Below are 17,774 nucleotides of genomic sequence, written 5' to 3' on the forward strand. Positions count from 1 at the left end.
CAATTGTCTCCTCCAGATGGATTTGAGAGGCTTAAAGGTTGCATCCCTGAAGAGCCATGAAACGAGCAACTGTGCACCCAATTATGGATGCATCATGGGTTATTTGCGGGGAAATACTACCCTTCAACATCTACTTTGCGTTTTTGTTGATGGTGGTTTGGGTTTCTGTTCACGGTTGGTGATTGGGGGGCAGTAAAACACTTCTTTGTTTTAGCTCTGCTATTGGTTCCTCTTGATGCTCATTGGTTGCAGGGGAATGATATTATTTGCATAGTTCCTTTAACCTTCCCATGCAGGCAAGATGCCAAAACTGTAAATACAAAGATCATAATGTCGCTTGAAAAATTGTGTGCGAGTCTGTATTTCTTTTAAATTATTTTAGTTCTTCTGCAGTTACTTTTAGATGTAGAGTCTGCACGTGTCGCACAGATTTGATACCAGTACTGTACTTGAGTGTGATGCTGGATTAAGAGACTTGAGTTATGCTGCAAGTCCTGTGCCACTTGGAGGCCAGGGAAACTAGAGATTGCTACCTCGGGGTGGTCTGACACCTCTTGTGTAAATTTGATTAGGGCGACTTCAAACCTCAATTATAGTACAGTTTGTTTGCATCAATATGAAGCTGAGATCATTCTGTATCAATCCAAGCTGTGTAGTGTAACTGTTATTGTACAAGTACTGCTTACTCACTGCTTACTCATTTACTATTCTAGCATGTTCGGAGAACGTGCGGGTTTAGAATTGTGAAACACACACACCAACCTAGAAAAGTAGCAAAATATGACCCAGCCCAAAAACAACTGATCACTAAATAAAATGGCCCTAGATACAGTCTTAAAACATGTAGTTACACTGTAAATGCAGTGGGACATGAGCTTGTCATGACATAATATGCAGGTAGATGCAACATTTCATCACTTGTATGGTGAGTGAGTGTAGCAAAAGATGGAGGTATTTTCCTCACTTTCCATCCCGCTAGTTCACTGCAACATTCTTCTTTACCCCAGCTCAGACCGACTGACTTCAATAAAGGTGGGTGCAAGAGATTTTACTTGTGTTGGCATTTGCACGTGGCGATAGTGCTTGATATTAAACATTTTAATGCAGTGGAGAAAGTAACAATTATTTAATCAGGTAATTAGTTAATTTTATTAAATATAAGACAATGAATCACTTCTCCAGATGTCTATCTCAGATTATGTAGTTTTTCACTGGCCTTTCAATGTGAATCAGTGGAATTTACTGAAAACTGCTCTAAGATGGGAGGGCCCAATGGTCAAGTGTCTCATTGCAAGTTTCTTGATTAGACATGGTTGAAGATGGTATAGCCTTTAAACCGCCTCATGTCACAGTATGAGTATCATTTGAATTCTAATTAGATATTTACCTTGTATTGAAGTACCTGCAGACCTGAATCTCTTTTTGTAAATACTGGGATGTCTCCTATGATATTCTCGAGAGTTCTGTGAAACAGGAGAGCTTTAACACCTTCCTCTGATCATCTCCAAGATTCTCCCACCATTAACTCTGTAACTCAGAGTCACTGCATTTGCTCCACTTGCTTTGGAAGGAACCTCATTGCATCCCAGCTCCATGTCCACACTCTAACCATTTGTCTGACTGCAGAACATCACTCCCATCTGTCCCTCCTGGTACATCCAGCAACAACTTATATTATATAGCATCTTTAATGTAGTAAAATGTCCCAAGGAGCTTAACAGGAGTGCTATCAGATTGAATTTGGCACCGAGCCATATGAGATATTAGGACAGGTTACCAAAAGCTTGGCCAAAGAGGTATGTTTTAAGGAGTGTTTGAAAGGAGGAAAGAGAGGTGGAGAGGCAGAGTTTTGGGGAGGGGATTTCAGAGCTTTGAGCCTAGGCAGCTGAAGGCATAGCTGCCAATGGTGGAGCGATGCAAATCTATGGCTTTATCTCCAAAGCTGTCTGAATCCATTCTTCACACTAATGAGTCCGACTGATATAGCAACATGGTTAAAACATTGGCCAATAAAGGGAGTGAGAAAGATTTAATATATATAGCTGTGTGATGCACTGAATAAGAAATGGGTTCTAGAAAAGGACATTGTAACTCCTTGTGGACTTTCTATTTTTGTTTTCTAAGTATCTGTACCATCAGTATTTTGCTTTGCTGTACTGATTCTGTGTAATGTCTTAGTTTAAAAAAAATCTGATTATTAGTTTTAACCTGAACATAATGATGGTGTTGTGGCGACACGCCACCATTGGACATAATCCGCTCACGGCAGCACGGACAGTTTACGCAGGCGCACTGCCGGCAGCAGCCGCCCCCAGCCGTGGGCCCTTTCCTCCGGCAACTTGTTTCCCGCAGGGACAGGCTGCCGGGAGCACTTCCTGTCTGGGGAGTATTTAAGTGGTTGCGCGGGCTTTTTAACTTCTCTTGTTTTGCCATGATGTAAATTAAAGCAGTTGTGTTCCATCAACTCTGGTCTCAACTCCCACGTTTGCCGCGGTATCTCAACAGTGTGATATTTATCACCTTTCAGAGTAGATAGGAGAATCTGGTGGGAATCCTGAGGATTACTGTTGTAATATATCCTAGTTAAGAGATGATTGTTAGTCCTGTAGCATGTTATCCCAAAAATTTGACACTCCGCCACATGAGTTATTAGGACAAGTTAGTCAAACAGGTAGATTTTTAAGGAGCGTCTTGGAGAAGGGGAGAGAGATAGAGAGACGGATAGGTTTAGGGAGGACATTCCAGAGCTTAGGGCCTAGGCAGCTGGAGGCATGACCGCCAATGGTGGAGCGAAGGAAATCAGGAATGCGCAAGAGACCGGAAGTGGAGGAGTATAGAGATCCCTTGAGGGTTGTAAGGTGGGGCGAGGGGCGCGATTTGAACATCAGGATGAGTATTTTACAATCGATGTGTTGCCGGATTGGGAGCCAATGTAGGCCAGCAAGCACGTGGGTGATTGGTGAGTGGGACTTGATATGAGTTAGGATACGGGCAGTAGAGTTTTGGATGAGCTCAAGTTTAGTATAGCAGACTCGATGGAAACTACCTTTCCATTGTGAATGCATATTAAACTGTTGGTGGAAAGCCTGAGCGATAATGAGGGGGATTCCTTTTCTAAGGTATTGAAGCCAAAATGAGCCAACCCTTTTGAATATAAGTTACCAAACCGAGGCAAAGGCAACTTGACTTGCCATGACTTGAAACTTCTCAATTACAATGCACAAGTATAAATTTAACGAACCTAAAGCAAGGTTCAAGATTTAATTTTGATGGAATTTAACTCCTAATAGTAAGTAGGTGGCATAAGCTCCAGCCAAAACAGCTACTGTATTACTCCGTTAGTTAACATCTTGACAACATGGAGATGAATATCTGCTTGGGAATATGACTGGACTGACGGGGCGTCTGGAAGTGTCCCGCCAAGAAGGTAGTTGGTTAGGGATATTTAATGTTGAGTTCAAGACTAGAACGATAGTCTGGAGCTTTGCTTGATTTATCTTTGGGAGACGTGTAGAAATTGTAGGATCTTTCCTCACGAGATGAAATGGGTAAAGTCCATGACTGATTTGGAATGTACATGATCCATCAAAGAGTGGACTTGGTGGCTTTAATGGCTCTTTCTCATTCTATACCTTTTGCTTTTGTTCCATGCTCCTTGGTGCACCATCAAATGTGCATGCCCTAAAACCTTGTAAAAATAGAAGTTAGGCAGTGGATATTGCAGTGAATTAAGATGGATTAATTCTCAACCCTTAAATGAAAGACACTTATAAACCCTAAAGTAGATGCTAAATTATTTTTTGAAGTGATGCAGTGTCAGTTTTTGTGTCTCTCTATTCTGGGGAGTGAATCATAGGATGGTTACAGCACAGAAGAAGGCCATTTGCCCGTCGAGCCCGTGCCAGCTCTCTGCAGAGCATCTCCGCTAGACCCACTCCCCCCGCCCTTTCCCCGTAGCCCTGCAAATGTTTTTCTTTCAGATACTTATCCAACTCCATTTTGAAAGCTGTGATTGAGTCTGCCTCCATCACCCTTTCAGGCAGTGCATTCCAGATCCTAATCATTCGCTGCATAAAAAAGCTTTTTCTTATGTCGTCTTTGGTTCTTTTGCCAATCACCTTAAATTTGTGTCCTCTGGTTCTTGACCCTTCTGTCAATGGGAAGAGTTTCTCTCTCTCTATTCTGTCCACACCCCTCATGATTTTGAACACCTCTATCAAATCTCTCCTCAATCTTCTCTGCTCCAAGTAGAACAACCCCAGCTTCTCCAGTCTATCCACGTAATTAAAGTCCTTCATCCCTGGAATCATTCTCGTAAATCTTTTCTGCACCCTCTCTCTAAGGCCTTCACATTCTTCCTAAAGCGTGGTACCCAGAATTGGACATAATACTCCAGTTGAGGCCAAACCAGTGTTTTATACAGGTTCATCATAATTTGCACGCTTTTATATTCTATACCTCTATTCATGAAGCCCAGGATCCCGTATGCTTTTTTAACTGCTTTCTCAACTTGCCCTGCCACCTTCACCGATTTGTGCGCTTATACCCCTAGGTCTCTCTGTTCATGCACCCCCTTTAGGATTGTACCCTTTAGTTTATATTTCCTCTCCTCATTCATTCTTTCTACCAAAATGTATGCCTTCACACTTTTCTGCATTAAATTTCATCTGCCACGTGTCCGCCCATTCCACCAGTCTGCCTATATCCTCTTCAAGTCTATCACTATCCTCCTTACTGTTGACTATACTTCCAAGTTTTGTGTCTTCTGCAAATTTTGAAATTGTGCCCTGTACACCCACATCCAAGTCATTAATATAGTATATCAAGAAAAGCAGTGGTCCTAGTACCGACCCCTGGGGAACACCACTGTATACCTTCCTCCAGTCCAAAAAACAACCATTCACCACTACTCTCTATTTCCTGTCACTTAGCCAATTTCATATCAATGCTGCCACTGTCCCTTTTATTCCATGGGCTTCAACTTTGCTGGCAAGCCTATTATGTGGCACTTTGCCGAAAGCCTTTTAGAAATCCACGTACACCACGTCAACTGCATTGCCCTCATTAACCCTCTGTGTTAGCTCATCAAAAAACTTGATCAGGTTGGTTAAACATGATTTACCTTTAACAAATCCGTGCTAGCTTTCTTTAACTAATTTTGTCCCTGATCATTGTTTCTAAAAGCTTCCCCACTACCGAGGTTAAACTGACTGGTCTGTAGTTGCTGGGTTTATCTTTGCACCCTTTTTTGAACAAGGGTGTAACATTTGCAATTCTCCAGTCCTCTGGCATCACCCCCATTTCTAAGGAGGATTGGAAGATTATGGCCAGTACCTCCATGATTTCTGCCTTCACATCCCTCAGCATCCTAGGATGCACCCCATCCGGTCCTGGTGACTTATCTACTTGTAAGTACAGACAGCCTTTCTAGTACCTCATTTTTTATCAATTCTTATCCCATCCAGTATCTCCTACCTCCTCCTTTACTATGTCTATGACAGCATCCTCTTCCTTGGTGAAGACAGATGCAAAGTACTCATTTAGTACCTCAGCCATGCCCTCTGCCTCCATGGGTAGGTCTCCTTTTTGGTCCGTAATCAGCCCCCCCCACTCTTGCTACCCATTTACTATTTATATGCCTATAGAAGACTTTTGGATTCCCTTTGATGTTAGCTGCCATTCTATTCTCATACCCTCTCTTTGCCCCTCTTATTTTTATTTTTCACTTCTCTGAACTTTCTATATTTAATCTGATTCTCCGATATATTCTCAACCTGACATCTGTCATTCATGCTCTTTTTTGGCTTCATCTTACTCTCTATCTCTTTTGTCATCCAGGAAGCTCTGACTTTAGTTGCCCTACCTTTCCCCCTAGTGGGAATGTACCTCGACTGTACCCGAACTATTTCCTCTTTAAAGGCAGCCCATTGTTCCACTACAGTTTGGCCTGCCAATCTTTGATTCCAATTTACCCGGGCCAGATCCGTTCTCATCCCACTGAAATTTGCCTTCCTCCAATTAAGTATTTTTACTCTAGATTGCTCCCTGTCCTTTTCCATAGCTAATCTAAACCTTATGATACTATGATCACTGTTCCCTAAATGTTCACCTACTGACACTTGCTCCACTTGACCTACTTCATTCCCCGGAACCAGATCCAGCAATGCTTCTTTCCTCGGTAGGCCGGAAAAGTACTGATCAAGCAAGTTCTCCTGAACACACTTCAGAAATTCTTTCCCCTCTCTGCCCTTTACACTATTACTACCCCAGTCTATATTAGGATAGTTGAAGTCCCCCATGATCACTACACTCTAGTTCTTGCATCTCTCTGTAATTTTCCTGCAAATTTGCTCCTCCATATTTTTCCCACTAGTTGGTGGCCTATAGAATACACCTAGTAGTGTAATGGCACCTCTATTATTTCTTAACTCTAGCCATATAGATTCTGTCCTTGACCCCTCCAGGACTTCCCCTCTCTCCAGCACTGTAACATTCTCCTTAACCAATACTGCCACACCACCTCCTATCTTTCCTGAACACCTTATATCCAGGAATATTTAATACCCAATCCTGCCCTTTTTTTGAGCCAGGCATCTGTTATTGCCATGACATCATATTCCCATGTGGCTATTTGCTCCTGCAGCTCACCAACCTTGTTTACTATGCTTCTTAGGTTTACAGTGCTGTAAACCTATCTTAGACCATCCTGTGTTCTTAGTCTGACCCCACCTAATACCTTACTATTTCTTGCTTTAGTGCTATTCGTCTCTCCCAACCCTTTGTGCCCTTTGTTTCTCCTTTCTAATGCCTCATCCTGGTGCCCACACCCCTGCCAACTTAGTTTAAACCCTCCCCAACAGCACTCGAGCGTGGCACTGTGAGTAATCCAGATATTACTACCTTTTGAGGTCCTGCTTTTTAATCTCTTTCCTAGCTCCCTAAAATCTGCCTGCAGGACCTCATCCCTCTTTCTACCTATGTCTACCTATATAAAACTGAAGACCGTTTGAGAATGGAAAAATTGTTTGAGGAATTGTTTGTCGGGATAGATATCAAATTAATTTAATGGCCTAGTAATGATACAATATAGGTCATCTTGGGTCTATTTTTAAAAACCAGAGTTGTCCAAATTTGGACTAGTTTTGAACCAGGTGTGGACTTGTTTGGATGACATGTAGAGAGGAAAATATTTCTCATCCACTTGAATGTTTTTTCTCTCAGATGGTCTCCCATCAACTTGGGACAACCATTACTGGCTGGCTGAAAGTAGGTGTTGTATACCATTGCAAAAGAATAAAATTAGTGGTCTAATTGAAGGAGCGCCACATTCTCTCCCCGTCCCCATTCTGTCTCAATCTGAGTTGTGCCTTTAATTATGCCCTGCCATTGACAGTAGATCTCCTGCAAAAGGAGAAGTTCCATTTGCTGTCCACATGAACTTTTTGTCCCAAGTTCTCTTTCTGTTTAGCATTGGCAATTCAAACCAGGATCAGAAGGTATTTGTTCCTTTCCAAGTTCTACCAACTCAAACATCCACTTCCTCAACCTCTGAAGCATCATGGTTGCCGTGTGTACTATCCACAGGATGCACTGCAATAATTCGCCAAGACTTCTTCAACAGCACCTCCCAATTCCATGGCCGCCTCCACCTAGAAGGACAAGGGCATCAGGTGCATGGGACCACCATCGCCTCCAAGTCGTACACCACCCTGACTTTTTTATGGCATGCTGTCATCAATATGTATTCGACAAGTGGTTCAAAGATTCTCTAATGCCACAGGAAGATGCTGTGGACTCTTTGGGTTGTAAGCTTGACCTGAATTGGCTGCGTAACTCGATCACTGTGGTCCTGAGATTGTTTCCCATAGCTAAACTGTGTGCAACAATTGAACATATTTAAGGTGTAACTAGACTTAGTTGGGCGATGGGCAATTATGTGCTTTGGAACTGGAAGCAGAAGTTTTCATTTTGTCAGTCCCTGCTTTGTACAGTTAGAAAATTGAAGCACTGAGTGCAGTTTTATTACTGCGGCATCACTGTTCCATTTGAGTTTTATAAGTGATCTGCAGAATCAGGATCTGTATATAGCATTGTGAATGGAGCGTCATTTTATTTTACATTGATCGCGGTGAACTCCATCAAACAGAAATACATAAAATGCTCGAGGTTTCATTTTTACCATTCTGGTCATCTCTTGATCTCGCATGCACTGCTTTGTTACTCCAGTTTAGTTAATTAGCTATTTACTACTCTGTGTAGTGTAATGTAATATAGTGACAGGTGCAGCGAGTTAATTAGATCAAGGGGGACACAAGCAAAGGAAAACTGAATCGCCATAAAATTAATTATTTAAACTTATTAACTACTGGTTTTAAAATATATTGTACTTGTGTTGCAATTTCCTTCATTTTAATATTTGGGAGTCTCTCCCGAATTGGCTTCTATTGTATATGTAGCAGTGATGTGCTGCTTTACTACAATAGAATAGGTACGCTGCAATAATTGAGCTATGTCCAGGGCAATGACTCATTCCTCTCTTGTACATACTGCATCATCAGTGTACTGTACAACAGGATCATGCCATGAGACTTGTAGTTCAGTAAAAATGTAGTTGTTGATGGGGAATACTGTAAATTTCTGTATATAGTGTGCACTTGCCTATAAGGTGCATTTAGGGGGAATGGTTATGAAAATGAACTGCATAGAATATACTCACTTACAATATGCAGTTGGTTTGGGACCTAAATCCTAAAATGTGTCCACTATAAATGAATCTTTTTTTTGTACAGTGCTAAAATCTGCCCAAAAGAATGGTACATTGATGAGTCATAAACTAGTTGAAGCTTTAATGATGCAAGTACCACTAATCATTTCCTGTTTTCACCCATACTTACTGCATCAGTATACAGTTTACATGGTATGAGAAAATGCTCTATAGAGGTCTTTGTGCAATTTATTTCTTCTTCCGTTGGCCATTATCAAGGGTCAAGATTTATCATAGATCGAATGTGGAGAAATGTGATGGTGCAACTGTGGGGTGAAACTTTATGTTGTGACAGTCTTTTTGTTGTGACATGTCTTGGAGCAAACAATGTGGGCTGGAACTTGCTGGACAAATAATAGCGTGATAACGATACACGCCATTATTAATGTGCAAACTGGCCAGCAAATTCAGGGGATTGAGAGATTCGCTGTGAGTTGCGAATCTTCAGAACTTCCTGGTTGATTTACACCGCTCCACTGTTTGCTTCGCAAAAATGACATCTCGCCCTTCGCCTCCCCGTTATTTTTAACAACTTGTTGGATTTGCACATTAATTGCCCATTAAACTCGTTCCAGAAAGTTAGGGCACATAACTAACAGCATAAGTACTGTTTCCTTTTTTTTCTCTCTGTCCAATATTTCTTTCCCTCTTTATTTCCCCCTCTTTCTGTACCTGATTTGACTGTAATCCTCCATCATTCCTCTGATTCTTTCTCAAACCTTAAATCTCATTGGTTAAGGAGATACACTGTTGGTCCCATCATTTACTGAGGTCCCAGATGCCCTGTTGCCCTCGCCACATCATTATCAGCTCGCAGTCCCAGCAAGTTACGGCGCAAAAATATTTTGAGCTGCAGGGTACAGAAAAAAAGTCTTAACTGGGCATACCCCGCTCCATCAAGATCTGGCCTAATGATTCTTTTTCTTTGTGTAGTTTATTTACACTTTTTTCATTTACCTACTTTCCTTTTGTACATTTTTTTGCTGTCTGTATAGACTATTGGGTCATGAGTTAGTAAATGTATTGATAGTTCTGGCTGTGCTACAGCAATATGTCAACAAAATGCAAAGATTTCTATTTTTTTTTCCATAATTCATTCTCTGGACGGGAGAGTCGCTGGCAAGGCCAGCATTTATTGCCCACCCTAGCCGTCCATCCCTAGTTGCCCTTGAGAAGGTGGTGATGGGCCGCCTTCTTGAACTGCTGCAGTCCATGTGGTGAAGGTGCTCCCATAATGCCCAACATTTTTTAATGTTAAAGTTCCTAATGGAGTTCTGGCTACAAAATGGAGCCCTGAGATTCTGATGTGGACTAAGGCGGAATCCCGATGAAACTCTTGGAGAGTGGGCTGGAAAATGAGGATAAACCCGCCCCCCCTGTATTTTCGAGAGATCAATTTTCTGATTGGAAGCTTGGATGAATCCTTCACCCAATCCTGAAGGGGATTGACTCTTTGAAAAAATCATAACCACTGCCTCTTATCAGAGCTGAACATTTCTTTGTAGTTTTTTTATTTGGTCTTGAAGGGCCTCTAGGGACCTAGGGGGGTGTGGGTCGCCTGGACTTACAGAAGTGGATCGGTCACATGCTGCAGACAATGGGGACTTGTCCCAACCATTGCAAAAGACCCCTCAACACGCACACGCACCAATTGATTCTTAACTTCAGTTCTTCAATTGGTGGGAGCTCACCTACAAAATGATGGCCAACTTCCAGCTGTTCTCAGTAGGATAATGCTCCTTGTGGAAGAGCTATTCTGGGGCGAGGGGAAGGGAAGGGAAAGACAGAGAGAACTTGCATTCCTATTGCATATTCCATGACCTCCATGTCCCATGGCGCTTCACAGCCAATTAAGTACTTTTGAAGTGTAGTCACTGTTGTAACATAAGGAAACTTGGCAGCTAATTTTTCCACAGCAAGGTCTCACAAACGGCAATGACCATATAATCTGTTTTTTAGGTGTTGGTTGAGGGATAAATATTGACCACGACATTGGGGAGAACTCCTCTGCTCCTCTTCACACAGTGCCAAGGGATTTTTTATGGGGCCTCAGTTTAATGTCTTTACTTTGGCTCCCGGTCATCCAACTCCTCCATTTTAAAAATTCTTATCTTGGTGTTCAAATACCTCCATGACCACGCCCCCTCCCAATCTCTGTAAGCTCCTCCAGCCCCACAACCTTCCGAGATTTCTACGTTCCTCCGACTCTAGCTTCTTGTGCACCTGCCACTTCCTTCACCCTGCCATTGTCAGCCGTGCTTTCAGCCGTCTAGGCTGTAAGCTCTGGAATACGCTTCTACACCTCTCTCCTCCTTTTAAGGCACTGTTTAAAACCTACCTCTTCGGCCAAGCATTTGGTCACCTGTCCTAATATCTCTGTGGCTCGGTGTCAAATTTTGCCCAGTTACGCAACTGTGAAGTGCCTGGAGATGTTTTGCTATGTTAAAGGTGCTATATAAATGCAAGTTGTTGTTGTATTGTGCTTACTGATCTGAATCCCGAGATGTACTGCCGCACTCACTTGGTTGCACATTACAGCACACTTTGATAAGCTGCAGTAGGAAAGTTCCAGGTTACGGTAGGAGGGGGCGCTGTTCTGAGAAATGGGGTATTGTCGAGGTAGCTTTCCTCCACAGCTTGCTGTCATCAATGTGTGCTTGATGCTAACACTGGGTTCTTGAAAGGGGGAATGTGCTACAATTCCCAGCACAAACGTCCTTCACCCAGATTTGCTTGTTCCAACCATGAATACGATTTGCAGTTTGTTTGCTACTGTACAAGTAGATGCTTATATAGCATCATGACCTTGTGCGTTATACAAGATAGTGTGTTGTTACATAGTATGGAAGTTTTAAGTTGATTCAGTTCAATTGTGAACAGTTGGTGAGGCTGGCCACTTCCTTTCGCAGTTTCCTCTTTCCCCAGCTCCAAGGGAGGAGGGTTGTCAGGTAGTTGTGACAGAGCAGAACTACACCAACTGAAGGAAGTCACTGCTCCACAAGCACGGAGACATTGGACTCGGCTGCTGAGCACAGCACATGGTTGAAATGCTGAGAGAAGATGTAGATTTGTGCAGAGGCCGACTTATTTCTGAGCGTGCTGTTAAGAACTTTCAAGGGGTTATTTTTTTTGCCTTGAGCTCAAAATGTCGGTAATCCATTCGGCGTTACACTATCCTTGCTTGTGTGGCGCTCAAAGCTGCACTTCTTTCAAGGGATACAGCACCGTAGTCAGGAACCATTATGGACAAGTGGGATTTTTTAACCATTATTTTCAATGCTGCTGTGTAATCTGGCACTGGGTATGTATGATCATTCTTCCTAATATCCCTAGCTGTAATGTCACAGATTAAGTAATTATAGTGGTGTCTTAAAATTGTTCATTTGAAATAAATTAGATTATTCATTGTGCATTTGTTTAAAAAAAAGTTACATTTTCGCTGCATGTCCTAGCTTGCCAGTACAGACTGACATTGCAGATGCCACTCACCCTTTAATTACTGCAGCATGCTTCCTGTATCATGTCAGAAAATAATGCAGGACAATTTTAGTTGCCTTATTCTGTTTTCAAGCTGTGTTATACATATAGACTGTTCAACGTATTTGGTTCACTAATATCCAACCTTTTTTTCTGAATAATAGATTTAAAATATATGCAGCAATGCTTGAGTTCCAGCAACACAATGTTCTACAAAGTTTAAAAAAAAAGTAGATCACAACTGAAAGCACTCCACCTTTAGATTTTATCTACATTTTCGATCAGTGTCTGATGTTAAATAGAAGGTCACATTTCTATGACTGGAGATTTTGAGAGATCCTAATAATTTACAGACTTTAAAAGAGACACGAGAGTAAATCAATATCTGGTTTAATTAATTTAGTTACACTTTTAACAAAATAGCAGTGAGAATCATAAACGTTCAAATTTTTATGTGTCACAGACATCTGAGCTGAAATTTGTGGCCGGGGTTGGGGATTTTTTTTAAGTCTATTTCATTGTGGTCAACAGTATCTCATGCAACATTTGCTTTTCAACCAGCAACATTATATCAGGCTGTTTTCTAAACATTAAAATGGACACAAGTGTGTTAAGATGGTAATTCTGTTTTGTGTTTATCTCCCTACTATCCAAATTGGGAAGATATGTTCAGAGAAAAGATTTTTGCAGCTGACAGACCAAGCACGTAACCTTTAAGAATGCAAGGTTTAAGAGCTGGTTTATGATTGGATTTTATCTGGGCAAGAAATAGAACCATGTTTGACAAATTTGCTCGAATTCTTTGAGGATGTAACATACAGGGTGGATAAAGGGGAACCAGTGGATGTAGTGTATTTAGACTTCCAAAAGGCATTTGACAAGGTGCCACACAAAAGATTACTGATCAAGATAAAAAATCACAGGATTGGGGGTAATATACTGGCATGGGTGGAAGATTGGCTATCTAACAGAAAACAAAGAGTTGGGATAAATGGTTCGTTCTCGGGCTGGCAATCAGTAACTAGTGGTGTTCCGCAGGGGTCAGTGCTGGGACCCCAACTCTTTACAATCTATATTAATGATTTGGAGGAAGGGACCGAGTGCAACATACCCAAGTTTGCCGACGATACAAAGATGGGAGGGAAAGCAGTGAGTGAGGAGGACATAAAAAACCTGCAAAAGGACATAGACAGGCTAAGTGAGTGGGCAGAGATTTGGCAGATGCAATATAATGTTGGAAAGTGTGAGGTTATGCACTTTGGCAGAAAAAATCAAAGAGCAAGTTATTATCTAAATGGAGAGAAACTGCAAAGTGCTACAGTACAAAGGGATCTGGGGGTCCTGGTGCATGAAACACAAAAAGTTAGTATGCAGGTGCAGCAGGTGATCAGGAAGGCCAATGGAATCTTGGCTTTTATTGCAAGGGGGATGGAGCATAAAAACAGGGAAGTCTTGCTGCAGTTATACAGGGTATTGGTGAGGCCACACCTGGAATACTGCGTGCAGTTTTGGTTTCCATATTTAAGAAAAGATATACTTGCTCTCGAGGCAGTTCAGAGAAGGTTCACTCGGTTGATTCCAGAGATGAGGGGGTTGACGTATGAGGAAAGGTTGAGTAGGTTGGGTCTCTACTCATTGGAGTTCAGAAGAATGAGTGGCGATCTTATCAAAACATATAAGATTGTGAGGGGGCTTGATCGGGTGGATGTGGTGAGGATGTTTCCACTGATGGGTGAGACTAGAACTAGGGGGCATAATCTTAGAATAAGGGGCTGCCCTTTTAAAACTGAGATGAGGAGAAACTTCTTTACTCAGGGTAGTAAATCTATGGAATTTGCTACCCCAGAGAGCTGTGGAAGCTGCAACATTAAATAGATTTAAAACGGAGATAGACAGTTTCCTAGCAGATGAGGGAATTAGGGGTTACGGGGAGAGGGCAGGGAAGTGGACGTGAGTCTAGGTTCGGATCAGCTATGATCCTATTGAATGGCGGAGCAGGCCCGAGGGGCCGTATGGCCTACTCCTGCTCCTACTTCTTATGTAACCAGATATCAGGCAGGAATACATGACTGAGGCTGGTAGGTTTAATTTGCTAAGAATGTGTAGAAAACAGTGTTTACATTCATTCAAATGCATTTTGGGGGGAGAAGAAAACACTTGAGAGTGAGCAATTTTTCTCTGCAGCTACTATATTGACTGGGTTGGTCATTGTTCCAAAGGCCTTTTTGAGATTTTTGCAGCCTTGGCCAGAGACAATAATTATTCTTTCTCATTTGGTATACATGATGCTTTACCCAATTTTTATGAGGGGGAGTTTCATCACAATGTACCCTTTTTGTAGCTGGCAGAGTGTGAAGAAAAAAGGACCTTCTCAACCTCAGTACATCCCAACGCCCTTTACAGTTCATGAAGTACTTTTGAATTGTGTTCACTGTTGTAGTGTAAGAAACGTGGCAGCCAATTTGTGCACAGCAAGCTCTCGGAAAACAGCAATGAGGTAATGACCAGATAATCTGTGATTTAAAAAAAAAAAAAGTTCCTGGGATGTGGTGTCGCTGGTAAGGCCAGCATTTACTGCCCATCCCTAATTGCCCTTGAGAAGGTGGTGGTGAACTGCTGCACTCTGTGGTAGAGGTACTCCCACAGTGCTGTTAGGGAGGGAGTTCCAGGATTTTGACCCAATGAAGGAACGGCGCTATATTTCCAAGTCTGAATGGTGTGTGACTTGGGGAACTTGGAGGTGGTGGTTGGTCCCATGCGCCTGCTGCTCTTGTCCTTCTAGGTGGTAGAGGTCGCGAGACTGTGAGGTGCTGTCGGAGAAGCCTTGGCGAGTTGCTGCAGTGCATCTTGTAGATGGTACACACTGCAGCATGGTACACCGGTGGTGGAGAGAGTGAATGTTTAAGGTGGTGGATGGGGTGCCAAACAAGTGGGCTGCTTTGTCCTGGATGGTGTCGAGCTTCTTGTGTTATTGGAGCTGCACTCATCCAGGCCAGTGGAGAGTATTCCATCTCTCTCCTGACTTGTGCTTTGTCGATGGTGGAAAGGCTTTGGGGAGTCAGGAGGTGTGACACTTGCTGCAAAATACCCAGCCTCTGACCTGCTCTTGTAGCCACAGTATTTATGTGGCTGGTCCAGCTAAGGTTCTGGTCAATGGTGACCCCCCTGGATATTGATGGTGGGGAATTTGGTGATGGTAATTCCATTGAATTTCAAGGGGTGGTGGTTAGACTCTCATTGACTGGTGCTTCTGTGGAGGGAATGTTACTTGCCACTTATCAACCCAAGGCTGAATGTCGTCCAGGTCTTGGTGCATGCGGGCACAGAATACTTCATTATCTGAGGAGCTGCGAATGGAACTGAACACTCTGCAATCATCAGTGAACATCCTCACTTCTGACCTTCTGATGGAGGGAAGATCATTAATGAAGCAGCTGAAGATGGTTGGGCCTAGGACACTGCCCTGAGAAACTCCTGCAGCAATGTCCTGGGGCTGAGATGATTGACCTCCAACAACCACAACCATCTTCTTTTGTGATAGGTATGACTCCAGCCAGTGGAGAGTTTCCCCTCCGATTCCCATTGACTTCAATTTTACTCAGGCTCCTTGATGCCACACTCTGTCAAATGCTGCCTTGATGTCAAGGGCAGTCACTCTCTCTCCTCACCCCTGGAATTCAACTCTCTTGTCCATGTTTGGACCAAGGCTGTAATGAGGTCTGGAGCTGAGTGGTCTTGGCAAAACGCAAACTGAGCATCAGTGAGCAGGTTATTGCGGAGTAAGTGCCACTTGATAGCACTGTCGATGACGACTTCCATCACTTTGCTGCTGATTGAGAGTAGACTGATGGGGCGGTAATTGGACAGATTGGATTTGTCCTGCTTTTTGTGGACAGGACATACCTGGACAGTGTTTCACATTTTCTGGTAGATGCCAGTATTGTAGCTGTACTGGAACAGCTTAGCCAGAGGCACGGCTAGTTCTGGAGCACAAGTCTTCAGCACGACAGCCGGGATATTGTCGGGGTCCATAGCCTTTGCTGTATCCAGTGCACTCAGCAGTTTCTTGATAATATGTGGATTGGATTGCATTGAATTGGCTGAAGACTGACTTCTGTGATTGGGGGGCACCTCTGGAGGAGACAGATGGATCATCCACTCGGCACTTTTGGCTGAAGATGGTTGCAAATGCTTCAGCCTTGTCTTTTGCACTCGTGTGCTGGGCTTCGCCATCACTGAGGATGGGGATATTCATGGAGCCTCTGGTGGAAAAGTGCAAATGAAGAAAAATGTCCCAAGGCCCTTCACTGAGGCCTAATCAGATGGTGAAACAAAGGAGGAGATATTAGAAAAGGTGACTAAAAGCTTGGTCAAAGAGGTGGGTTTTAAGGAGAGCATTAAAGGAGTTGAAGGAAGGTGGAGGGGTGGGAGGGAATTTCAGAACATGGATCCCAGATAGCTGAAGGCACGGCTGTCAAATGTTGGTGCTCATTAAAGGCACAATTTAAATGCAAGTTGCTGTTTTTTCTCAGACGCTGGGATAGATAAATTAGATCAGGAATTCTGCTAGTCTAATCGGTAAGTTTGTCATTCTAAAGAGCTCAGACCATCTGGATACCTTGCCACTTGAGAGAGGTTCCTTTTAAAGACAATAGTGTGACCCCGTGGTTAGAGGAATTCGTTAAATTTAAGAGAGAACCTGGAATCTTCCATATCTGCCAGATCACTTGCCTCCTTCCTCTCTTTCTTCTCCCCCGCCCCCCCCCCCCCACCAATCTGCAACGCAGTTGCACTGATGGGGGAGGGGCACCAGGGCGTTGAAGGACCATGACTTCGATCCAGTGATTGGAACCTTGAGTTGAAGGATGGCGAAGACTGTGAACAAATGGCCACATTTGGCCAGCACTGGTATATCCGTGCATAAACGTCATTTGACAGGTGCACAGTACATACTTAGTTGTCTGGGTTTGGGGTGATGGGGGGCGGGGGTGAGATTGGCAGGGGGGGGAGATTGTGTTTGACATGTACTTTAGGGAGTTGAGGGAAGGAATGTCTGACAAGAAGCAGACTTGCCACTTCAGAGGTTGTCATTATGCTTTCAATTCAGCTTCCACTTGTTTCACTTTGTGAAATAACTTTTTGAATGCTCCTGCATCTAATCTTATGCCCCCGTATTCCTCGGTGGCGAATCCGTCTACCTTTACATTTTGTCTTTCTCCCCTCTTTTGAGACTGCTGCCCTCTGGTTTTTAGCAAATTAGTTCATGAACAAAAGGAGGGACTGACTTCCCAGAGAACACTGAAGGGCTGGATTTCAGCAGGAGAAGCTCCGTGTTAATCTAACTCGTCGATGGAGATTTTTTTCATGATCATGGCCTATTTTTTTGAATGAGGCCCCTCAAACTCTGAGGACACCAACGGACTTCTTTGTCACTAAATTGGCCAATTTTAAATAGGTGTCCCTGCTCTGCTCTCTTTTTGTCTATGGAGCCAGTGGGCTCCTGTCTTACGTTTGTGGTATGCTGTACAGATCT

At 43.1% G+C, this 17,774-nt stretch overlaps 1 protein-coding gene across 3 annotated transcripts in view; it reads left to right on the top strand.

Moving 5' to 3' along the window:
• zdhhc11 (zDHHC palmitoyltransferase 11) overlaps positions 1–17,774 on the top strand; it is a 126,145-nt gene that overhangs the window by 15,548 nt on the left and 92,823 nt on the right. The window contains exon 1 of one of the 3 annotated variants that reach the window (XM_085989090.1): positions 11,632–12,065. The exons of the other annotated variants lie outside the window; for them this stretch is intronic. Within the exon in view, the coding sequence (XP_085845216.1) occupies positions 11,910–12,065 (156 nt within the window). The 5' untranslated portion in view covers positions 11,632–11,909. Of the gene's footprint in view, positions 1–11,631; positions 12,066–17,774 lie in introns of those variants that run through there. 3 annotated transcript variants of the gene reach the window in all.

This window comes from Somniosus microcephalus, chromosome 5 (assembly GCF_052327205.1).
Source record: "Somniosus microcephalus isolate GS21.2 chromosome 5, FLI_Smic_1.0, whole genome shotgun sequence".
Lineage (NCBI taxonomy): Eukaryota > Metazoa > Chordata > Chondrichthyes > Squaliformes > Somniosidae > Somniosus > Somniosus microcephalus.